This window comes from Gymnogyps californianus, chromosome 3 (assembly GCF_018139145.2).
Source record: "Gymnogyps californianus isolate 813 chromosome 3, ASM1813914v2, whole genome shotgun sequence".
In the NCBI taxonomy this organism is placed as follows: domain Eukaryota; kingdom Metazoa; phylum Chordata; class Aves; order Accipitriformes; family Cathartidae; genus Gymnogyps; species Gymnogyps californianus.
The window spans coordinates 57,242,723-57,268,645 of NC_059473.1; the positions used below are offsets into that span (position 1 = coordinate 57,242,723).

A 25,923-nucleotide genomic window follows, 5' to 3' on the forward strand; every position below is an offset into this window, starting at 1 on the left:
GAAAGAGAAAGGAATTTTCATCTCTCTATCTCTGGACATTTTGGGGTTCAAAAAGTTATAGAGAAGGAGGAGATTTGGTATTGTTCTGACTCAATTTGCTCTGGCTGAGGAAATGACGAGAAGGAAACTATTTCCCCGTCTCGGGAACCATGTGGTGTCCCAAGATAAGGCAAGCACTTGCTAATTCGAGTCCACAAGCAGGAAATGTGATACATCCATTTCCTTTCAGGCAAACAACACAGTTCCCTGGCAGCACAAAAGCATTGCTTCTACTGCTAAATCCCAAACGTTCAGAAACCCATTGCTCCTCTGTGGACATACCATTCTGTATTTGTTATTTGGATGTTATGGACAGAAACAGTACTTACTCTCCAGTCACATGGCCACCAAACTTTTGGGGTAAGGATTTTATTTCTTTTTCTAGAATATTGTTAAAGTAGATGCTGAGATTTGCTGGTGATTGCCTTAAAAAATACATCTAGATACTTTCAAGCCTCATGCTGGAAGCAAAAAGTAATGAACAGATTTTGTATTTCTTGCAGTGCAAAAGATTGTTTTCCAAATGTTTCTTTGAAAAAGTTTTATCATGTTTTTAAACTAATCAAGACAGCAGGAACTGCCAGGGCAGAATTGATTGTTTGACAAAGTTCATTACTGAAGTCAGTTGAAAATGTGTCTATTGACTTCAGTATGTTTCAGATCAGGTAGACACTCTCAACCATTTAATGGATGTACCCACACAGCAGACATGATCTGTTTCATCTTCTGAGGAAAAAGAGATAGCAAAACTAAATGTGTTGCAACCTTTGTTATAAACTCTTACTCCTCCAGAACGAAAAATTATTTGTAATCTGTTGTGGTGCCTCATGATTAGATTTTCCTTACTTTTTCCTCCACGTATATTTTGATTATTATCCATTAAGACTGTTTTCTTTCACCCAAACCTGGGAATGGTTCACTGACTGAAACGCAGAGTGTAAAGTGCAAGTATATGTTGTACTGAAATTCATTCAAGTTAGTTAGATTCAGTGACTTGATCCTAAAGGATCCTGTGCAACAGCTGTGGAGAACCTTTCCCTCCAAAAAGCTCTATTGCTTGCTATGTTTAACATTAACATGTATTAGCATTTTAACATTAGAGTGAATCATATGATCTTGTTTTGTCTATCATATTATTGCTATTGAACAATGACCCCTCCAAGAATCTGTTCACTATCTAAAAGTAAAAAATAATATGCATTAGCAAAATAGGACTCTTGTTGCATAGAAGTGCCTTGGGAAAAGAGTGGAAAATAACTGTACAAGAAGATTTAAAGAAGTACCTTCATTTCCTTAGCATAAGAAACAAGAATCTGTTGAATGCCATCCACACGTTTCCTGCAGTGACACATATTTTCCTACTGGGAGACCATGAGCAACTCACTTTATTTTTGTGTCTTGGGCTAAAGAGTAGGATAATAATACTGGACATCTTTGAGAAATACTTACAGATTAACTGAGGAAAAAATACTGTTATTACTGTTTCAGAGTCTCTTGTCTGGAGGTTGTCTGCTGGACTCTGAAGAATAACTATCATTTTTGTAGAGTGGAACTACATGTGATTCTAAAATGGCTTTCAGAACAAAAATGAAAGTGCTTTCATCAACATGCACTTTAAGAATCCTTGTGTAAAAGGTGCTGCCCCTTGTTACTGCAGATTTGCTTTTATTCTGAGGGAAATTATTGCTTCACTGTCACGGAAATATACACAAGAAACAGCGAAGTTATATGAAACTCTAAGGATTCATTAACCATGCTGCTCAAACTGTGGGCAAGGTGTTCTCCATCTTCATAAAGAGTCAAAAAAAGTACCTAAGAAGTGAACGCTTAAATTCCACAACATATTGCATGTAGCTGGCCCCGCTGGTACCGCTGTTACTCTGTCGTTCCATTTACGGTAGTTCTCCTGGTGTGCCAAGCCCCAGTCCTTCAATATCAAGAGCTGCATTTGACAACAGAGAGCAGGACACGCATGAGCTGTCTTGTTGCTGAAAGGGCCAGCATCTGCCTTCACCAGCATTGCCCACCTGGCTTGCCAGGGACTAATACTGCACCCAGCCCTGATCACCTCCCATTTGCTTACGCTCTGACAGCAGATGAACCTCACAGCTTGGGTTTTTGTGAGGAGCTTGCATGGTCCTGGGAAAGGAAGATGCCTCTTAGGTTTTTCTTATTTTTCTGATAGATTTTAGAAGAGTTAATAGCATTTCCTCTTCCTTTCCTGTAGGTATATCATATGTGGTAAACTAGGGAGGGACACTATATAGTCTGTGTCAGAAGACAATGACTGACACAAGCTCACTGTGAGGAAACTTCACTTAAAATGATAGAATTGTATTTTCTGACATCCTTGGAGATACATGACCTGAGGTAAAAATAAAACTACACATAATAGATATAAATAAAATGGACTTCTTTATTAAATGAGAATGCAGTACTTGAAACTGTGATTTTTCAGGATATGGCTTACAGGCTGTTTCACTGTTTTTCTAAGCCAGCCATCACGTAGTGCTGTGAGTGTGAATACATTACCAAGACGCAGATCCTTTTCCATGCATATGTGACTTCTCAGCAGCTCCCACGGACTCGGCCAAAGTGTAAACTTCAACTTGTGTGCAAAGGTTTGCTGAGAGGGACTAACTTTGTGAGAAAAAAAATAAGTGCTGTAAAAATTGTTAAAGCAACTATTCATAATGATATTTAATCTCTTACAATTTTATAAACCATCTATTGTCTCACAGCTGGTTCCCTACTCTGGAAAATATACAGGCATCCTGTTTTCTAAAGCTGTCCAGTTTCCAATGGTAACTTTACACAATAGCATCTTAAAAGTGACTCTAGGAATTTTAAAACAATGAACTAACTAAACTGTCCTCCTCTTATTTATGTGTGAGCACGTATAAATCTGTTTACAACTGCTCCAGGCTAGTGGAAGTGGGCATGAATAAAGCTATGTAGATAAAAACAAATATACACACCTTGATATGCTGTGTGAATTGCCTAAGTAGTCTAAATCCTCTCTCTATATTCATGCAAAAACCTTAACAAATGATAATATAAAAAGAAAAAAAAATTAGCAGACTTTTTTGCAAGCTCAGTGCAGAGTCAGTGACAGCCTGGAGAGTCGATAACATGCTTAGCTGCAGATCTTGCAGGAATTCTTCTTTTCAATTCAGTCTTCATCATCATTCTGCAGTATTTTTTAAATGTTAAATTATGCAGCAGAGTAAAACAGAAGAAGCAAAATAGTAGTTTTGCTGGCCTAAAATCAATTCTGCTGGAAAAAAATAAAACAGGAATATTAACCTCCTCTTCTGATTTGCATTCATGAGTTTCATGATAGAGCTTCTGGCCCTGTCAGCTAATATCCTCCCTGTAATGTGTCACAAGCACAAAATTGGGATTCCGATTCTCACTTTGCTAGAGCTGTTCCCTGCTACAGATGTTCCTCAGAGTCTTTGTAGACATATGTGCCTATTTCAGACAAATTGTCTGAGCCGCTGCAAGGATGCAGGAGCTTACCTCTTTCAAGTGCCAGCTTCTATGAAGCTATGTAACCTCCGGTCACCCTACTTTGCAGTGGGAATCCATAGTATGGTACTGTGGCAGAGGTAGGAAGAGAAGCACTGAAAGCCAGCCTCTGCTGAACTTCAGCACTGTTGGTATCACATGGGACTGTAGATGGAGAATCTGGATTATTTTTTTTATTGGTAGTTTCAAAAGGAGGGAGAAATTCAAGGTTTGGTACCCATCCATCAACTACTAATCTCATTTTTTACTGTTTTAATATCATCTTTATTGAGTTCATTCTGATTTGTAAGTTAACAGCGGGAGCAAAGATGTTTCCATTTTAACTAGGAGTGCATTTCTTGTAATTCCTAAAAGCATTTTCAGTTGCACACAATTAAATACAATAAATGGCTTTGAGATAATCCTATTTCTCCAGTGCAGAGAGTAATATACCTTCAGATCAGGAAATTTAATTTAAATAGTACATTTGATCAATATGACAGCAGCAGAGAGAAAAAGTGTAAGCAGATATTAATCAACATAAACTTAGATCCCTAGACTATCCTTCAGTCTAGTTTTACTCAAGTATCTATTTAAAAATGCAACATTACAATTTAATACCTTAAAAACATTAAGGACAATTTTTCTTTTCTTGAATCAGAATCCAGTGTGTTATTTGTCCCGTGTGTGGAAACAATGCCATATATCAGCTGGCTTCCAGCATTTTAGGATTGCAAACTGCCTGGCACTAATACTTTAAGCATTATCGCTTGACTTGATAAGCTAGCTACAGATGCGCTCATGATTTTAAACATAATGTCAAATTTTGCCTTGTCTCTCCCTCAGCCCACCGGTCTTCTCCTCATTAAAATGTGTCTGTCTGCTTGAAAAAAGTCAGGCTACATACTCTGCTGGAAAAGGTGGTCATTAGGCATGAGCATATTCTAACGTCTGACACTGTGTTGTGGTATCATGTTACTGGTGTAGCAATAACGGTGGTTAAGGACTTTGCGTCATTCTCTTTATGAACTGAAGTACTACTTGTGAAGCGCAGCACTGACACGAACAGTAACACAGCTGTCAAACACAGGGAAGTCCAACCTAGACAGCCATGGGACCTGATTTCTCTTCTGGGGTCCTTCATGGGTAGTAGTCATGGCAGAGTAGAAGCAACAGCAGCAAATCCAGTCCAGTTCTTTGCAAGTGAGAAAAGAAGCATTTGGCTGCCTGTGCGGTGACCAGGGTAAGCCTGTTGGCTTCCACTCTGATGACTGTGTCAGCGCCTTTCCAGCATACCCACTGGGTGGTCTCTCCTCATTCCCTTTGCTCCTCTTCACACACTTTGTACCCTTCCAGACTAGCTTTAGCAGCAGCAAATAAAGACTCCGGGAGCTGCCTCAGCTGTCCTGCTGGAGATGTGGACACACAAAGGCTACAACTTGGAGCCAGCTGTGGAGCACTTGACAGCAGGTGTGGCAGTGGTAGCTTCTACCAGGCTACTACTCTTCCTAGTTTGATGGCTGGAAAAGATCAGCATAAACCAGAGTACCCCAGCGGGCCTTTATCCTGGTAGACTGGGCATTGCTAACAGGGCAGAGGACTTCATTAAGCTGAAGATGCAATTCCTTTGCTGGCAGATAGGAGGAAGTGAAGGCATGATATAGAGCCACTTATAGATGCTTTACACCACTGGAGATTTTTTTCTTAGTAGAGAAAACCTTCAGGGTTGAAGTGGAACAAAGTAAGAGGAAAACACGACAAAATTAGAGCCTTGGATTCAGGTGTAGTATCAACCTTAAGGATGTATTTCCTGAATTGCTATTTTTCTTCTTCTCTTCCATTCCCTTTTCTCCTTTTTCAAAATTTCACCCTAGTGTGCATATTCTTCCTGGTATTTTAATTTGTGACAATCAGCCAAAATAGAGCACGGTGATTGAAGACACTGGATCAACTGGAATTTTTTCTTGCAGTTGGTCTTTTTTTTGTCACTTCTCTGTGTTTTGGAAAACCCCAGTGATTTTAAAAGTGCAATACTTGGCAGCATGTCACACATCATAAGGAGCTCATAACACAAGGAATAAATGTCTTCACAGGAGATATAATCTCTTTCTGCAGAGTCTTTGGGTTAGATCACTGATGCCTGCAAAAGTGTGGAAATGGGATGTGAATAAGTGAGTTTCTTTCTTTTGAAATCACTCTGCTGGAGTCAGACAACTTCAGACTTTACAGGCTCCTGTTGTTGGAAGCAGCTTCAACAGGAGAACAGAGAGAGAGAGAGGCAAAATGCTTTCTTCCAACCTCATGATGCAGTCCTGCTCTAATGTTTTAGGGAATAATTCCTTCCAGTGCTTATCCAAAGTAATAGGACATTGTCCTCTTCAGAAAACAGAGACTGAAAATGAGGATAGAGCCTTTTAGTGTGCAAATATGAGTGTTACCATGACCCAAAACACCACACTGTATTTTTGATGACTAAGTAAGCAATTCTCCATTCATAGGACTACTGGGGACAATAAATGAAAATTGAATTCCAGTGATAACTGACTTCTTTGTCAATTTTTAATTTCTTTAACCTCGTTGCCTTTTTGCATTTAGTTAAAACAATATATAAACAATAGATAAAATTACCCAATAAGAACAAAAATTAAAAGCAAGCCAAATTCATCAATACATGGTGAGTGAGAGGGAAAGGAACAGAATGGTCCCAGCAAATGTTATCAGAGGAAGGGATGATCCATATTGATTTGGTGAAGTCAAAATATCTGAAAGTATATACCTGAGTTCTTTGGCCGGGACCCTGTACTAATACCTCTCCCATGTCACAGCCAGCCTCATACATAAAATGCAGTCTTCACACGGAATCTGCATCTCCCCGTCTGGCGTACACTGACTACATCTACAGCGACAACATTCCTGCTCAGACTTCCCTGAGTGCTTTATCATGTACTACCTTAATTTCTGTCTGTTTGCTTAACACCTGAATTTCAGAGTCTGGCTTCTGGCTCATCAGGGATACTGATCCATCACTCAGGACTTGCAACTCAGGGCTTTATCTCATGGTGTGTGATATTAAAGGACTCAAATCATTAAGCAGACTTCTGTCCCCATCATGGTGGAGTTAATATGAGAGCCAACTGTATGTGAACAAACCCTCCTTCCAGCTCCCCACCTATCTTTTCCAATCAAATAAATGGCTCATACTTCCAGATTTGTTATTATAGATTTTCCCAAGCCCTGCTAGTTCTCTATTGCTTGCCTAACCTTCCATCTTCTAACTAATACTTTCTCCCTTACTTATTCAAGCTGGAGCCTTTAAAAAAAGCAAAAGTTGTACATCTCCAAAGCTACCTTTCCATACCCTTAAGACCTCTAATAACAAAAAGCAGCTTGTCTTTCATTCCCATTTCACAGCCAAGTATATCTACTTATGGTAGAAAAAAAAAGAGTTTGTTTTGAAGAGCATATACTCCAAATGCCCTCATTGATTGGTTCTAGTATATGTCAGTGGCATGTGAATTTGGATAACCCAATATAAAAGTAGTCTAACACATAAAATAATAAATAGGAAGGAGGGATGCATTTCCTAGTTTAGTCAGAAAGCTCTCAAAATTCACTGCATGAAATGGCTAGGAAAACTGGTGGAAAAATATAGCCTTGGAAACTTTTTCCCTGTTTGTTAGCCCAGAAGATATTGATCAGATGGACTAATTAGAGCATTATTCCTCTAAAATATGTGCAAAATGTTGTCTGCACTAGAAATTTCTAGTTGTGTGAATGGTGTGAGTGCATAATATAAGGTATAGTGCAGAAGAAGTAGAGTATGCTTATACCCCTTTGTGTCAGTCTGGTATGGATGGACCATGTCCTTGAGGCTGCAGATTTCCTCAGTTCTATCAAATAACGCACCTGCAAGCATACCTGGCTTAGTGGCTGTGTAGCTGTGTTGAGTAAAGACAATGGTGACATAAAGCCTCCTCCCACTCCTCCTAAAAGAAACCTGCCAACACCACACAAAATTTTTATCAGCTTCAAAATGTGTTCAGACTCCTGAGGTAGGGATCCTGACATGGAGTAAAATACATTGATTCTTCCTGAATTCACAGAGAAACTAGAATTGTTTTATTTTCCTATGGTCATCTTGAAGTTAGAGCAGGCTGGATCCCCCAAAAGAAGTTTGTGGAAATAAGCATACTGGTAGGCAGATTTTTAGTTGGGTTTCTGGAAGATAAGACAGATGGTTCCTTCAAGTTTCAGGTCCCTGTTTGAAAAATAGCGAACACTTTCCTGTGCTGCTTCGTAGCAATGTTGTCAAGAGAAAGATGATGAGGTAAAATATGACACAGAATCAGACAGAAAGCCGGTTCTGGTTTTGCAAATGCTTCCTCTAAACACATGAGTTTTTTCAACTACATTTATCTGAGGAGCAGATGTACAACACAGGTATAAAATATGTTACATTTAAACAACACTATGAAAGACAATGAGATCTTTACGGTAATGTTACATCCTTGAAATGTCTCCCTTCTTATCACCAGTCTTAAATCTAGTGTATCTACAAGTTCTCCCTCCTGCTCCTCAGTGAAATATTATACGATGCCACAAATTTAATAGTGAAGCCATATTTCCGGATTACTTAACCAAAGATTTCACTTGAATGAGTAACTTTTTTCATATTGATGAAGAATAATTGCAATGTATCTGCACAGGGAATTTGCAGAAATCAGGACTGTGAAAATCCTATACAGCTCAGCAGAGTTTTTAGGACAGGGACCAGTTTTGTTTTTGTCTGTTACAAATGCCACACACAGGGACCTCAGACAGACCCTGAGAACGTAGTATACAGACAAAAACAAATAATGGCAAAACCAGTAAAACTCAGCTTCACCTATATAGGAACTGAGACAGACTTTTTTTTTCACCTCTTGGAGAGGGCTGTAGGGTTGTGGATCCTCCCAGGCCCAGCAGCATCAGAGTAACTTTTGCTGCATGGCTTCTGGAGCAACAGAGATTTCCCCCGACTAATGGCAATCTCTTTTTTCCCCCTTCAGATGAGATACTGATCCACATGAAAATCCTGTTATAGACATGTAGAAAATGTCACATAACTAAATCACTTCTCAAGCGCACAAGTGGTCAGAAGCTGATTTAAGTATTCCACATAATTTTGATAATGATCATGGTAGCTAGACGACTGCTGGGACAAGGGAGACCTACACATACCACCTTTCCTCTGCCTGAACCTGTTAAGATCTCTGCACAGAAGAGGGTTATTGTCCTGTCTACCAGGTCAAGGTCACCAGAAGATCTTCCCGTTTCCAGCTCCTCTGACCACAGTGTGAGCTGACTTGGGATGTGTCACAAGGCAGCAGCAGAGCAGCCCGGGCCAGTGACTCAAACAGGACACAGCTTTCATATAAATAGTGCTAATACTGAGAGAAATGGCAACAAGGGTGTGGGTTTAACTGAAGGAAGATAACAGGTAGCATGTAATGGTGAGGCATTAGCAATGGCAGCAACTGTGTTTGAACATCAGCCCTTCAGTGGCAACATGACAGCAGTGAATCTCATTCCTCTGTAACACTCAGGGTCCCTGGCTCCTCCTCTGAAGTCCTCCAGGAATATTCTTATACCAGATGAGAAATAAATCTATGACTCGTGATGTAATCAAAAAGGAAGGCATTGCTCATCTTCCCCCTCTCAGCTTCAGGATATACCATGTCTCTGTTCCCCCTCAGCTGTGTTTGAGAAGGGCTGATTTGTATGCAGCTTTTCAGTTGGATTTCTTATGCACGTGGCAGCACTGTTTGCTGGAGCGGCTGTGTCTGTGTGCTTCGTTGTCTTCCAGTATTGCTACAGAGGGCCTGAAGCAACCAGGCAAAAGATGCTGCACTGCACCTTTTAATGCTATTGCCAAACTATTGTACGAAGCCACCACTTCCTCTGTGCTCCATCAGGGAGAAGAGTCAAGGTCATACGTCAAATCTAAATATACTCTGCCCACGCTGATTTCTCCAGGAGACAGAAGTGTGTCTTAGCCTTATGCTGTGTTTTATTTGCCAGCTAGCTTTTGGAGGTACCATTTTGTATCAACTACTAGACTACTATTGTTTTGTATAAACCCTACATAAGAATTTATCAGATGAATCATATACTGTCTTCTCAAGGGGCAGAATGATCAAACTATTCCAAACTTAATATGATTATGCTTATTTTGCTATAAGTTAAGTAAAAGGTTTGACAAGCACCTGAAAGTTATCACTTCCATTACTGAAGCAGAGAGGATTATATCAATAGTCAGACCTTACATTTAGGAAGATAATATGTAAATCCATTCCACGATCTTATGTACAGGCCTGTCAGAGAGATAAAAGTAGATACTAATGAGGGACCAATTTTTTTCCTTGCCCTTATTCTGGCAAGCCCAAAGAAAAGAGTATTACTGTAGTTGGATGAAAGCAACAAACTATGTCATGAAGACCAGTCTTATTCTTGCATGCTGTCTATTCAGAGCACGATTTCTTCCTTGTATATAAATTATTCTTTTAAAGTGAGTTGGTCATCCTCAGGCTGTGTTTTGTTGCATCCTAATTACTGCTTCTTTCCTGCTTTCCCCACCCCCCTTACAGCCATTGATTTATCAAATGCTTAACCATCTTTAGCAGGAAGAACACAGATCTAAGGTAGTAGAAGGAAGAGGCAAAGTTTCTTCAGAGTATTATTTAAATATTAATCAAACACACAGCGCATACACCTTTTGGCAATTACACCTACTGTATTGACTGAGTGTGTGGTGCTGCTCGCTGCCAGAAGCATCATTCTTTATTTATCCATCAAATGCAGAAATCTGGTCTTTAGGAAATGAAGTATATTTCTTCTCCGAGCACCACATCAGTGAATGTGTTGGCATGTGAATGTGTCACTTAATAAAAGGAGCTTAGTGCTGTGCTTTCTTCCCAAGACAAATCCCCAGTAGCTGCATGCTCAACTGCTAGAGCCTAGCAGGATTCATATTCAGATGAGTTAGTCTCAGCACATTGTGGGTGCAATGGTTCTGCCTCAGTTCTTCTTGTAGAACCTGTTGAAGGAAAATGCTCTGTATTTATACACAACTTCCCATTTTACCATTGTAATTGATTTAACCAGGAGTCAAAAATCTTTGTGAGCCATATGAGTCGCTGTGAGTAGTGCCATCTCCCTTACACAGAAGATTAATCTGAAACATGGAGATAGAATGAGAGGTCCACAATCACAAAAGAAGAGCACAAAGTAAAATCAAGACTTGGGACTGACCCTTTTGTTTTTGCAAGATTATTTTAATTTCACAACCCTATCCTTTTGTGTGGGAAAAAAAAGGAAAATCAGAAAAGACTATCAATAACAGTTAGTACGGACAACTTCATTTTTTCCAGCTTTTCAAGGTAGAAGCTTCACTTCCTATACAAACTTAATAAAAGGTAGTAATTCAGATTTTGAAACCTATTGTATAGTAGTTAAGCTTGCACAAAGCAATCCTAAGTTATTCTCCTAACACTATTTATTCCCCTTCTACTTGAGGAGATGGAAAAGACACTTATGCGAGTTTGATTTTCATGTATTGAAAATGGGACAATAGTAACTTAAGATTTATCTGTTAAATAACCTCAACCAAAACTCCATGAACAATACAAATATATGCAACATTGTTATGAAATAATGTGTAGGAAATTTTCAGCAAAATAATTGGGGGAGGAAAAAAAAGTCGGTTCAATGCAATGCAAAAACTTCTTCGGGCTCTGACACGTCCTTGCTGAAGCAAACAACAAGGGCAGTTTCTGCTTCTCAGCAGAGGCCTCTGCCTTGCTTCTCTGGCATCTTATTTGCAGAAGAAAATGAATTCCTTGTTTCAGGCATTTAAATTCACAATCCAGCATCTTAACACACACTTATGGCATATTTGACCATTTAACTGACATTTGTTAATTTTAAACCCTTTGCTTTAAAAAATTACGTGATATTTTTAGCTCGTGTGGGACAAGCACCGAATTTCCACTTCACACTGAGTCTGCAGCCTGGATCATCTGTCCTGGGTCATCAAGAGTTGACTAATATTCCAGATCAGTAATCATCTCACTTTTAGAAATTATATCAGCATTTATCAGCTTGTGGTTGCACAGATTCTTGTGAGTACTACTTAATTAGGTCTCCTAGCTCACACTGAAATAGATATTCATAGACATATTGGTACAAGAGAAATCTCTGAAACTGATTGATGGTCACACAGGAAGTACTGGCAGAAAGAGCTCAAATTTCTGAACTGCAGGTAACTAACTGAAGAGTACAGTCCTACCACATATGAACATACTTCTGTATTCTCAAAATGTTCACTATTATACCTGTTCCCTGAGGAAGATAAATGTAGCAGGTGATTTTTTGCATTACTGGATGTAGCTCAGGTATTACTGCAGTGAAAAAATAGGAAAATCTGATTTAAACACAGATGCCTCTTCCTGCTCCTTGAATATTTGTTTATTGGATACTTTAGATCAGTATTCAGCAAAGTTCACAAACAGCTCCTCTTCCTCCCATTCTTCAACTTTGTACAACTTTCTTAATTTTCACCTGAAGAAGGCCCTAGTTTTAGCAATCATCTCAAAAAATAATGAGACTATAAATAGAACACTAAACACTATTTTCATTGATGGCTATTTTTGAACAAACAATATACAAGTTAAACCTGTCAGCAGAATACTCTGTGGCAGTATTTCAAAAGCAGTATATTTCTGAGTGAGAAGAGACTGTTTCTGAGAAACTTTAATTTGGGGCCCAAGTAGATTTCCTTCAGCTTCTGCCAAGACACTTAGCTGTACACATCTGTTTCATTCATTTTGTCTATGTTAATACATGACGGACATTTAAAACGGGGAGTGAAGAGGGATGGAACTGGGAAGGGGAGATTACTTCTCTCCTGGGAAGCAGCTGAGCAGGTTGCAGGGGGAGAGGGAGAGAGATTGCACAGCTAAGAGCAAGGAGCAGAAACAAGGTTCTGCCTTTCGGGTGACAGAAAGAGACACTTGAGACCCAGAGGCAAATGCGCAGAGGCTGCAGCACTTCCAAAAAGCACTGCATTGAGAACCACTGTTTATAGGATGTACTGGGCAGTCTGAAATGTGCTCTTTATTTCCAGTATACCTAGTATCTCAAGGTACTCAGTGTGTGCCTTGTCATTCTGAGTTTTCTGTCTTTTCAAGTACTCAACTTTATATTCTGATAAAACTTGGACTTTCAGTATAAATACTTCTTGGCGTTTTGTGGGTTCTCACAGTAAGGACAAGCTCCACATGAAGCCGTGTCTGGGTCAGGTGGGCTCTTCTCAGACCACAGACAACAGAATTGCTGTGGTGGGACTGAGGATGATTTCAATGTATTCCTTACCCTACAGTCTTCCCAGTAACCTGAAAACCTTCTGCTTTGATCTAACCCTGAAAGTCTTCTGTTTTTTTTTTAAATGTAGCATACGTACTTTGGTATTTCCTCCTTAATTTCAAGAATTTTAGGAAATCCTACTTAATTTTAAGATTTCACTCCAGTCACTCATGCTCTGTTCATATAGGAGATGATTTTATTCTCAGGCTCTGTAAAATAATCTTATCAATTAAATAATAACTATAATGCCATATTGTACTGCGGCAAATTGTGATTTACTGTTTGATTTAGGTTCATGCAGAGGCCATATAGCTTAGGCCTATGCTCTGGTTTTGTGAGGTTGGTAAGAATGTCTTGCCAGAGGATTGTTTGCTGCACATGCGGAAAAGATCAAAATTATATTACTGTCTTTGTAATGCATTAGGAATCATAATGAAACCATGCAGTAACAAAGTTTCTACCTCTGCATAAAGGAATCTTTGCTTTGTTTTATATAGTTATGCCAAAGGTATTAAATTAAACATGCTGACATTTCTATTTTAGATGTTTGCTTCTGATTATTACAATTACTCTTTATTTATCATTCCAGTAAAAATCAACTGCCAGTAATACCAAGGGAACATCATTAACTCTGAGTTGGTTTGTGGGATATTGAGATGGCATATTCCACTCTTCTGGCTTTTTATCAGAATGAATTATGGTATTAGTAAACAAAGCAAATGTACTCTGGTGCATGGAGATCATTCTGGACATCACTGTGGATGGCGAGAAATACGAATTTAAGAACAGACTCATGCTTCTCCATCAGCACAGATATTTGCACAAAGCCACCAAACTGTACAAGCTTTACTTCACTAAGCTTCTGAACACTTTTGCTGTGCCTCAGTCTACCTTACTTTCAACGCCTCTGCAAAATGCTAATCCTAAGTGTTTATGACAATGCAATGCAGAGTTTTTCTGAGCTTTGAGGTACTATTAACGTCTCTGTAATCTTTTGTTCAAATGTTTCTTGTTAGCTTTTTCTGACACCCTATTTTATTAGAATTAAAGTGTTTTATGTATTGTTTAGATTTTCAGCACAAATTTCCAGCAGAGGGCAATCTTGTTCCTAGGTAGGTTGCTTGTTTATGACGTTAACCCTCTAATAAATGGCCCTCTCCTCTGCATTTCAAACAGAGAATTAATCCAAGTGCACAGACTGCATTTTTTTTCCTTGTCATTTACTTAATAATTTTTCAGATGCTTCCGGAGCCTATTTGCTTACCTGATTGAAGAAAGTCTTAGAAACTGCACAAAATAACGTCAGTATGGACCTTGAGCTGTCATCTGTTCTACTTTCTTTTTTCAAGACAGGATTAACCATATTACAACAACTCTTGACTGATATTGGCTTTTAAAATCTTTAATGGGGGTAGATGCACCACCTACCTGGACTATCTATTCTAGTTCTTACCTGTCCTCACAGATAGAAACACATTTTTTAATTTTGTTTGCTCTTTTTTGAACCCAGTACTTTTAATTTTATCTGCAGTGGACATAAAAACAACTGTTTAGTTATTAGGTGAAGTGGAAGAATTACTCTCTGTTGCTGCAGAAAAGAATCTCGCACTAGCACAGGCCAAATAAAACATCCCTCTAGCAAGCTGTGTCTGAATGCAGAGCACTGACATTTCTGACAGCCTAACTATCTTACTTATTTTGTTTATTAGTTCTCATGTCCTGCACAGTCTGCTTTTCTTTCACCTTTTTTTCCACAGATTCTGTTTTCCAGATGCTACCATCCTCGTCTGTTTGTTTTTTGGACGTCACAACTACTTGAACCACCTTGTGCTGTAGCCTGTCACTCTCACTCTTTCCACAAGAGTCTTGCGTGACCTTTCTTAAACTTATGCCATGACTAAGATCACAGCTGGTTGATATTACACAGCAACTGACTTGCCCACCCAACTGAATCATGGGCTGCCTACAAATGATTAATGAGAGGCTGTTTTGCTAATACAATTAGTGACAAAAATCGGGAAGATAGTAATGTCAACACTTGTCAGATACAGAGAAATTGCTTTTTTGAACTCAGCATGACAACAGCAGCATATGATTTGGCTACTGATACCAGCCCCAGCTTTAAACTAAGTTTTCTTGGAGTTGGTGGAACTGGCATAAAATTTCAAGTAGTTCAAATCACTTCAAGCTTTCAGTGGTGGGAAAAAGTGGTGGCTCTCTGGGCCCAGGGTATTCTTCCTTTCCAAACTTGCTGCCTGGGATGTGTGAGGAGGAGTAGCTGCAGCCTGTCCGGCTTAGAGATGTACATTTGCTACAGCTGTAGGAAGATGCTGTGAGTTTGTTCAAACTTTGATGGACCCTGGCTGCTCCTGTCTGGTTTTGCACAAATGAGGCTGTGTTATGAACAGCCACTGATGACTTGCCTGAACCTCACTTGAAACCTGAGACACCGAGACTCCTGTAAAACGGCATCTGAACCATTCTTACTAGTCAGGTTACTAGATTTGCCATCTGTAAAATGCAATTCATGCTTTAATACTCTAGCTGGTGCTCTGCGCTAAGCTGTGCAATGTTCAGGTATCAATCCCCATACTGGTTTGTATGGTTTTTATACCAGCTTTTGTCACTGAGCTTTCATTTGGGGAAAAAAAATAGGGTGAGACAGAGGCTGAGCTGGATTTTTCCATGTCTGAGATCAAACCCTCTACCAGTTGTCAAGGCTTTTCAGCTTTGGGTCAAGGCAATGTGCGTGTGCGCAAGCATGTGTGCATGTAGGGGGAGGAATGCTTACTAACTTAGAAAAGTTTTGAGTCACTGGCATATGACATCACATAAAGGAAAGAGAGCTCACAAAAATGTGAGAAGGAAAGAATTAAAATGGAAATAAATTTAGAATTCTAAAATTTTAATTGAAATTATAAAATTAGCTCTTTTCCACTATACAACATGGTGGTATGTTCTGTCGCATTCCTAATACAGCTGGAATCAATGAGCTTGTACGTTCTGCATACAAGCTTGCCGGAGCCCACATGGAATAAAGTTTGCATGTCAGGTGCGCAATGCCCCATGCTAGTTTTGGACAGGTGGAAGAAAAGAAAAATGGCAAAATCACTCTCAGTTGCTGAAGTAAATGAACGGAATCTTGCTCTAACGTAATATGATTAAAATATCTCTATAGCAAGCTGAGTTTGAATGCTGAACAATGCCATTCTTGACTGACAAGCTACCTTACCGCTTCTAATAACTTTAAGATAAAACTACTTAATTATTTCTTTTTTAATAAATCAATAACAAAAAATTAACAGCTCCAAAACATAAAGAAGATTGTAATATTTGAACGTGATCCACTAGAAATCAAATCAAATGTGTAGGTATCATCTCAACCTATGGGTGTTTTCCACCTCCTTGTACTTAGCAATACCATGAGCAGAACAGATGCTTGGAAAGCTAACTGGCTCTTTATTAGCTTTATTAGCTATTATTGGCAAAGATGCAGTTCAAAGTCAAGTCATGTGTGCACAGCCTGACTAAAAGATGCTTTTCCATTTCTCTTTCCTTTGCATTCAGTACTTTGTCCCATCTTCTCCCGCCCTGCCCTGGTTCTTGCTCTGAGGTGCTCTCAATGAAGCTGCTCCTTACATGATTTTGAAAGGTACTACTATCCCTTCATATACTTGGCCAGCTGAGAAGTTTACAAATGTATATATTTGTGAGCATGGGGAAAGGAAGATCTTGTGCCCACCTTAACTTTACACCTTGGGCAATTTATCATAAGGCTATAGGAAAGATGCAAGTCCCAAGGATTTCCTGGGTTCAGGGGGCAAAATGCTGTTCCGGCGCGTCGCAGCCAGAGCTGAGGGCAAGAGGGAGATTCCTTGGGAAAATGAATCCTCAATGCAAACATGTTTTGAATTCAAAGGGATGTCTTGCTATCTGATGTGGTCCATACAAGTGAAAGGAAAATGAAACCCTCACAGAAATAAGAGATTGACCCGAGTATGTCTGCAAGGATCCTGCTAAACTCCATGAGAGAGGCAGGATTCTCCATCACAAAAAGCAAATCTATTTTATGAAGATTTTGGTTGATCCAGGGACTGACAAGTCTAGGTAGGGACTGTGTTGCTAATTTTTGGTGAGGTATACCCCAAGGTGAGGAAGGAGAGAATGTAGTCCACTTCTCAGAAGACTTATGGATTGGTATGAGCACCCTTTGGTTGGCCTTGCTAGTGATGCCCAGGCTGGAAGGGAAGACCTTGTTTCAGGGCCATAACAAGGAAAAGCACCTTATCAGCCAGTCTATCATCTTTACTAATAACATGTCCAAATTTCTCCTGTGTGGATTCTGTAGAGTGTTAAAGACTTGCTAGAGGCTATCAACTTGATAGGATATATACTAGCACTTCATATATACAGTTCATGGAAAGTTATGAAAGCCTTAAGAAAGCTGCACAAACCAAGAAAAAGCTTTGCATAGCAGAGGCAATAATCCCCTGTACAAACCTGTAGCACTGCATTTGCTTAACACTGCATGCAGAAATCAGAGAGGAAGGAATAGAGAAGACTTCAGAAGGAATTGCCTGATCTGGACAGATGTTGGGCTGACAGACATGTGCTGGCTTGGTGTTCAGGTCTGGGGGTAACATCCAGAAGTCACAGGTGTTACTGTGGATTCTGAACCTCCAACCTTTTTTACATGGAGACATTGAAAGTACCATAGATAAGAAAGGTAATGTAGCTAAGATATTCAGTTGCTTTGTTTCCTTATCCTTTTATTTCTAGTTTTGTACCTCGAAGTCTGTCCTGCATTGTTGAAAAAAACCTTTGTCCTTCACCTCAGCTGGTGTTAGAAGTGAGAGTGGAGAAAATCGACTGGGGTGAGGTACCAAATTTTTTCAGTTATGGCATAATCAAATAAAGCAGGCAGTGTGAGCAGCCTGAGAAACATACAGATCAAAACATATTTAGGGGACCAGCACCTGGGGAGTTATGGTTATTGGCAGCATCCCTACCTTATCCCTAAATTTTATTTTTTTTTCCCTTAAAAGCAGAGGACAGAATGACATGCACAGCTCTCAGGAAACCATAAGATATTATAATGGCTCCTTGGGAGGCACTTTGTGACTCTCCTGAAAGGCTAGTTCTGCCCTGGCACTGCCCAGATTAAGGAAGAGAAAAACAACTCTGTGAAAGCCAGCTGTTCCCCTCAAAATCCCAGGTGCAGCAAGTCCCACTCTGCCTTTGATCTTTTTCTCTGTTTGGTAGTATTTTCTCCAATGTACCTCAGGGCTGTGATCGCTGGACGTTCTAAAAAGGAAATCAATGGGCATAGATTTACAATTCTTCAACGTAAGTTTTTAGAACTGAATTACATTTCAGTGAAATTCATCCTCTGCAGGAAGTGAACAAAAAGCAAGTTTGGCCTGTTAGTGTGACCCACAGTTTGCACTGAAGTCAGGGAGAGTCTGGAAATAGAAAGAATAAAGTCTCTGTAACCAATGGGTCTAGTGATATTTCTATAATAAGAACCAAAAGGATTAAATGTAGGTCCAAATGGAAATGAGAGCATTTGGGGTACTGTATGGCAACTGCAATAGTCAGTGTAAACCCAGCTGAGTTTCCCCAGGGAATAATTTGACCCTCTACTTTTGCATTCATATATAGAGGTAGAAAAATAAAAGAATCAAAGAAGTTAAAGAAAATGAAGACATTATGAAGGGATAATTGTTTGTGCTGTACCTCCAGCACAGGGGAACAGCACGTGGGAAGGACTGAAGAGCTGCACTCGATACTTTTGTCAATTCCCTCATCTGCTTTTAACAGTGTGTAATGCTGATTTGATTGTGCAGGTGGTGAAAATTATGGGTAGAGGGATGCAGGGACAAATCCTCACCATGGTGCATGGCAACCCCAGAGCCAAGTACACTTGTGCGGCTTGCTGTGCTTCTGCTTACACTCCAGCCTCGCAGAGATCCCCTTCTCCTCCCTGTTGGAGCTGAGAGCTCAAGCAGGAGCAGGGATATTGGGTGGCAGCACAGAGCCCTGTGCCTGGGGGATCCCTTGGCAGTCTCAAAATATAATAACATAACTAGCATTCCAGCCAAGGTGCAAGAGACTTCAGCCTAAGAAAGGATTAGTTCTTGCTCCACTTCCCCATAGCCATGCAGGGACAGCAGTAGGGGTACTCAGACTGCAGCTCTAGTGCTTGGGAAGTGCTGTCTTTAGGACACTCCCTGGGATTTACTCAACTGGAGGTGGCCAAGTCCTGGCTCTTCCTTCCCACCTTCAGGAGTATGAGTCGCAACTTGCAGTAACAGAATGTATTAAATCCATTAAAATGGCATAATAGGCTATTCCTGACCAAAAGGGGCACAATAAGGCCTGCTGTGTCTCTGAAGATGTTTTATAAAGGGCAGAATCATGATGAGTTTGTCAGAAGGCTGCTTATGGTGACAGAGCTCTGATCTGCAGCCAGCAGTTGCAGTGCAGGATGCTGCCTGTGGGTTCTTGCAAAAAGCAGACCAGACAATCACCATGTGACTTTAGCACGCCCAGTCAAGAGTTTCTTAGTTGTAAAAATGAGGGCTTAAAGAGAAATTATATTTTGGAGTCAAGTCTAGTCCGCCTCTGAACAAAAGGACAAAAAAGCATTCCCAAAGCTGCAGTGCTCTGCAACAATATCCCATGCTTTATCTTCTCCAGTCTTTGCTTTATTTTCCCATTTGAAAAGGATAATGGTTAGAAGCCTATCTGAAAGCCGAGGTTGCATGCAAGCAACAGTAGGATTGTATAGCCATGCAAAATATCAGTGGCTTAATTAGAGCTTAAATTATCTGGGCCTTGTGGAACTTCAAGTCTATCCTGAAAATTGTAAGGTGAATAAACTTGGGTAGAAGATTCATGGTGATGTCAGTAATTCATGATAACATTGGTCCTGTCTAGAACCACACCTGCAAAGGCATATAGGGTGAATATACTGCCCCTCTGACAGGGTTTGATGGGCAGCAGCAAAGGCTGAGTTCAAATTTAACGCTGCTTGGAGACCCCACCCAGAAACCTGCAAAAATTTTATGCTAAACTTTCTGTTCCTCAAGGAGCTAATTTTCCCCAACTGCAAGTATGAATCACATAGCTAACAATTTTTCACTGAAGGGAGAAAAGTAAGAAGGTAGATAAGGAAGGTAATAATAACTAATTCTTAAAGTGCAGTTATACCAATAATCATTTAAATCTCCCCTGCTGGAAGGAAAGCAAACGTTCGCTTTTCCCCTCCTGCAGTGACCTGCCCTAAGTTTAAGCCTTGCTAGGCACCGAGGCCTGACTTAAGCAAAGGTATCTGTTGGCACATACTGGGGTGCCTCTGCCTGCAAGCTGGTCCCGCTGGCCGTGCCTGGCACCTCTCCTCTCCCTCGGCTGTGTGCCAGCTGCTCTCCATAGCCGTCCCTTGGGCTTCTCACTCTTTTGGCATCTCCAGCACCTGCTTTGGCTAATTCCCACAGCTCAGACTCGGTGTCATTATTTTGGGTTCTGGAAACAACTGTTTGTGCAGCACCACAAATTCAGGGGAAACTCTTTAACAGCTGTTACCTTGCAAGAAAATTTTGAACCTAGTCTCATCTTGCCCTTTTTAGGCTCTAACGCCTGCATCCCAGTCCTGGAGTTGCTACCTTCTGTCACGGTGATCAGCCAGGCACAGTGTTAGCTGCCCTGCGCTTCTGTATGCTATAGAAGTTACTCACCTTTCTCTATCTAATGAATACAATTTCCTTTTAACAGAAATGCTTTACAAACATGATAACACAGCATAGACAGAATAAACATGTTTCAAGCTGTCCCATGGCTCTTTTTCATTTATTCCCTCTTCGCTCCACCAGTAGTCAGCAAAGTATTCCTTCTTGTTTGAGATCCAATCCCTTCTTGAATTTTGAGGGGTTCTATGAAGGTTTTGCATTCATTTCAGGCCCTATCCAGGATTACAAATGTATCTCTGAACTTTTTAGAACAGCAATAAAGCTGGTGCTCAGTTGCAAAAGTAAGTGAAGTTTTCTGAAGTAACTGTCCTATTCTTAGAAATATAGAAGGAAAAAATCTTATTCCTCCACACTGTGAAACTTTGTGGGGGAGAAAAAAATCCTAGCCATGCTCTTTTTTGTTTTCAGATCCCTTAATTCATGAAAGCATTTATAAAAGAGCTAGAAATTTACTTTTCTTAATGGCAGATTAATGCATCTTTAAATTGGGCATTGGGGATGGGAAATATTCAAGAGACTTAGTATTACTAATGGTTATCTCTGACCATAATCATTGAGGATATAGTAATTTACATTAATTACAATGAGGATTTAAAATATCTGTTACTCAGCAGTAAAAGGCTGGGACATGTTCTCATATTGTAATAAATACAAGGCTTACTCCTTTAAGAGCATGGCAGAAGCTACATCACTGTTGTAACAGGTGAGTTAGCAAACACGTGCACATAGAACATAAACATCTATAAACAGATCGACAAGTCTGCATAAATCCATACCTCATATTGTCCACAGAAGCAAATGCTTGGCAGTTTTATAACACACCTTGGGGCCGGTGGGTGGCTGATTCTGGGAGAGACTGAAGACTTTTCCCTTGCATTGGAACAGAACCTGGTATTAAATGCAAGCTACTTTCTGGATGCTGTTGAATTACACAAATTAAAGACAAAACACTGTATAGTGAGAGCAATCTGAACTGCTGTGTTTGTGTTGCAAAGTTCATGTATTACATACAAAGATCTTAGGGTTTGTTCATCTTTTAAGGAGGCTACCATCTTCAATTCATTTTCTGGCAGGTAAATCCTTCAGAGCTAATGCAATACCTTTGCTGTGTATTTTTGCTGTATTTCAGAGCAGATAACAATAGCCTTCACAGTGTCCATGGTGGTTGGACTGGTGATTGGAGGGATCATCTGGGTGTTGTTCACTTGCTTGTCCCGTCGCAGAGCTAGCGCCCACATTTCCCAGGGGAGCTCCTCAGCCTTCAGCCGTCGGTCCAGACCCTCCTCCCATGGCCACACTACCGGCAGGACTGGATTTTACCGCAACAGCAGCTGTGAACGTCGGAGCAACCTCAGCCTGGCCAGCCTCACCTTCCAGCGGCAAGCCTCCTTAGAGCAAGCCAACTCTTTCCCCAGGAAGTCAAGCTTCCGCGCGTCCACCTTCCACCCTTTCCTGCAGTGTCCTCCCCTCCCCGTGGAGACGAACAGTCAGCTGATCACCCTCACTCCCACAAACACCACCACAACCCTTGTGGGAAGCACCACCAACAGCTTAAGTCGACCCGAATTCCACTGGTCTAACAACAGCCTCCGCATCTGCCACTCCACACAAACCCCCCCTCCCGCCTATGAAACCATCATAAAAGCTTTCCCAGACTCCTGAGCTAGGTCCTTGCTGCAAACACGCACGTGCATTTTAGGAGGAACCTCAATCATCTCAACAATTTTCTGTGCGTGATGAAGATCTCTGAGAAGTCTCTGGCTGCCATTGCAGAGGGGACGTATGTTGCCAAGAGGCGGGTAGTGGCGGTTTCTTAGAGCGCAATATCCTACTGTCCAAGGGATCACTTGTCTTTGCACTGCTGGCTCTAATTTACTGCTCTGCCATACGCTTGCATATTTACAGTGGTGTATCTTTGATTGTAACCGTTGTATCTTTACTTTAGAGGAAAGAAAATGCTGCCACATGAAAAACAGATCATTTCTTGAAGAAACAGATCATGTTAGGGATTACTGATATACACATTTCTGCAGATTTCACTGTTCTGTTTCTTTTCTTTTTTTTAAAAAAAAAGAAGTTCTGGTTTCACGTATTTTCCCAAGGATGTTAAATTTTCAGAGAACACCTCCCGTTACCCACCTTCTTCCTATAACCACAGAACAGCTTCTGTCTGAGGAACCTTAGACATAGACCTTGTAGGGGATTTAACGTCACAGTTAACAGTCCTGGCTGTGGTCATAGGCATCCTGTTCTGCTGATTGCAGAGGATCTTAAAAGACTCCATGTTAGGGCTGCTTGTATAAAATTCCCCACAGTGTGGGAAAAATGTTGAAGTATATGAAGCTTCACACAGAGAGAAGTTTTGAACAACATACTAAATGCGCTGTAACAATTATAAAGAATTTGCTGTCTGCAACCAGCAGAACAGGTAGTCACATTTTAATACCCAGTAAGGCTGTATGGGAGCAGAACTCCTCATGTTTCATTTTTCTAGTTCTGGTTATCAAGATAAACAGCACGAATGACAACTATTTTTTTAATTAAGTTGCCTGTTTTACTATGGGATTACTCATTTCCTTATTTCAAATTGTTTTTCTCAAATTGTACTGTTTAATTCTTCCTGGCAAATTATTCACTGAAATCTTGTCTTTCACTAAAGCAAGATTTTAGACATCTATGGCTGAATGCTGGGATTGTACAATTAGTTGGAATATGAAGATGAAGATGGAATATTTAGTTGAGGTTAACATATATTCTTGACTTTTATACATGTACCATGTCAGGCTAACCTCTGGCTTAGTAGAGACTAATTGCACTGATGTGAGAAGTCCAGGATTTGGAAATAGCACAGGCAAATGGGGCCTGATTTAAGTCTTATTGTATCAGTTTCCTGTTAAATATTTCATGTTCAAGTAAAGGGTAAAGAATTTCCATAAGTAGAGGAGCAGTCTTACACCTCACGAATAAGCCTTTTGATCCTAAAAGGGCTGGGCAACTACCAGCTGCAGGACTCCTGATCCTGAGGGGGCTGGTCCTGTGCTTCTGTAGAGAGAATAAGTCCTCATCTGTCTTCTGGGAGGGACAAAGATTCAGCAGCTTTTGAGAACAGGCAAAATGCTTAACATCTTACTTTCCAGGCTTTTGGAGACTGGCAGCATGCATCCCTTTGTTGAGCTCAGCATCCCTCAGGAAGCACTGGTATTGATCTCTGAACTGCAATCTTCTGGCCCAATATCACCCCATTTGCAAATATTACTACAAACATTGAGCTTACAAGTGTTACTTACTGTAAACCACAAGTATTCCTTATTGTAAAAGCAAATTATTTTGCATGTATTTACTGACTGGCTTTCATTGTTTTATTTTTATTGTGCAACATTTTCCCTTCTGGAGAGATATATGTCATTGCTAGAAGAACAACCATTTACAGAGTTTACAGAGCATTTCACTGCAGACACTATGGGTTCTAGTACACTGAGGACTTGCTGACAAGACTGCAAAACTGCATTTGGCTGGTCGCAGGCTATGGACTTAAAACAATAGTCCTCTGGAGAAAGAAAGTGGTGTTATTTCATTCATTAATAATATTTTTTTCATTTAGAGTCTTATTGAGTCTGGTGAACTTCATTGCATGCACAAGTGTGTTCACAGTGTCCTAGCTAGAATAGGTGATGCCACCTATTCTAATGTGCCTACGAAAAGCAGAATTCAAGCTTGCTCCCTTTGCTTATTGAGTTTGGCGGACTGTTTGAAGAGACAACTTGGCCTACAGTGTGTACCCAGCTGGCCAAAACTGCTTGTTCCTTGAAAGTGAAATCATTTTAGATGAGTAAATTTTTACTCCTGGATTGTAAATGCACATTACATTACAGTAGAACTTTCCACAGCATATTATTACTTGTATTACACTATATTTAGCAAACAATGTAGAAAGGGAAGCTTAATGTACTGTATTTTTTTCCTACTGAAATCTGTACTGGATATCAAAACATTTTTTTATGTCCCCTGGATTAGGGAGATTAAAAACAGACTGTTCGGTGCATAACCAGTATGGCTGTCAGATGCCTAACTACTAATTTAAACAACGTCTGAAAAGAATGTTTTGCAAGCACTCTGGAAGCTTCAGAATGTGAAATAAAGTTAGATGTTATAATCTCAAGCTCATGTTTTTCCTTAAAGATAAATATGTTGAATTGCATAAAAGATCCTTTAAAGGGAAGGTTATCATCTTTAATTATGCAAGATGATATAGTTGGAAGTGTGAATGAGGACTTGATCTTTCCTCTGCTGCTGTGGTGAGACACCCCAAAGCTGAAGATGTTATATGAAGTCAGAGTCAGAATTTGCCATATGAGAACACCTTCCAAGGATTACAAGTGAGAATGTCTCTCACAAATAACAGTGCTTACAGATTTTAAATCCACTGGTTTCCAAGTACTTAGACTTCAATCCACAGTGTTTGAGCATATGCTTGCTTTAAGCAGATGGGCAATCACTATAAGGTTCATGCTTAAATGGACTCGTGCACATTTTATTGCATTAGGACCAAAGCACATTGCACAGGATCAACCCCCAAATCGAACTGCGGGATTCAGGAATCATCTGGTATTTGATATGCAAAAGATTATACTTGCTCATTGTAATGGTCTTCTCTTTATTTCAACTTAAAATACTGGAAAGAAGAGCTGAATTAAAAAAATGTATTACTGCAGATTTCAAGATTTCAAAGCATTCACAAGCAACGAATTAAGCTTCACAATAATTTTGCATGTAATACATTTTCACAGGGAGAGGCAGTGATTAAAAGGGTGCTCCCAGAATCATACAGGGAGTGATAGGCAGAGCTTTGATCAACCTCCAGATATCCTGACATCTTGTCCAAGTGAGCAGAGCTACTTCTCCTCTTCATAAAGAGAAACACTATTCTATTATTGTCCTTGTGCACAAAAAAAATTGCTCCAGTTCTGGTTTCATATAGAAAACAAAACTTGACAGCTCTCTGTCTGAGAATAGCTATGTTCCAACATATTTACAAAAGTAGCCCATGCTACATTCCTTGGCCTTTCCCTACTGAAGAACTGCTGATCACCTCTTCAGACAGCTACTGATTATCATACTGTAACACAGCGAACATGCAGTATCTTTGCCAAATCAAATTTTTAAAGTTCACTTGTAATTTACCATGAAGTTTTTGAGTCATCTCAACACCCATTCTTAAGCATAG

The 25,923-nt window shown here is 40.1% G+C and overlaps 1 protein-coding gene across 1 annotated transcript; it reads left to right on the forward strand.

Annotated features, from left to right (window-relative positions):
* Window positions 1-149: 149 nt before the first annotated feature.
* On the forward strand, window positions 150-24,854 carry MYCT1 (MYC target 1). Its single transcript, XM_050894118.1, has 2 exons — window positions 150-399; window positions 21,829-24,854. The coding sequence occupies exons 1-2, from the start codon at window positions 150-152 to the stop codon at window positions 22,359-22,361; spliced, it is 783 nt and encodes a 260-aa protein (XP_050750075.1). The 3' UTR covers window positions 22,362-24,854.
* Window positions 24,855-25,923: the final 1,069 nt, after the last annotated feature.

Excerpts from the sequence above, each read along its gene's own strand:
- MYCT1 (XM_050894118.1), top strand. The coding sequence starts at position 150 with ATGTGGTGTCCCAAGATAAGGCAAGCACTTGCTAATTCGAGTCCACAA. Across the intron at positions 400-21,828 it reads ATGGCCACCAAACTTTTGGG|AGCAGATAACAATAGCCTTC; the intron begins GTAAGGATTTTA and ends GCTGTATTTCAG.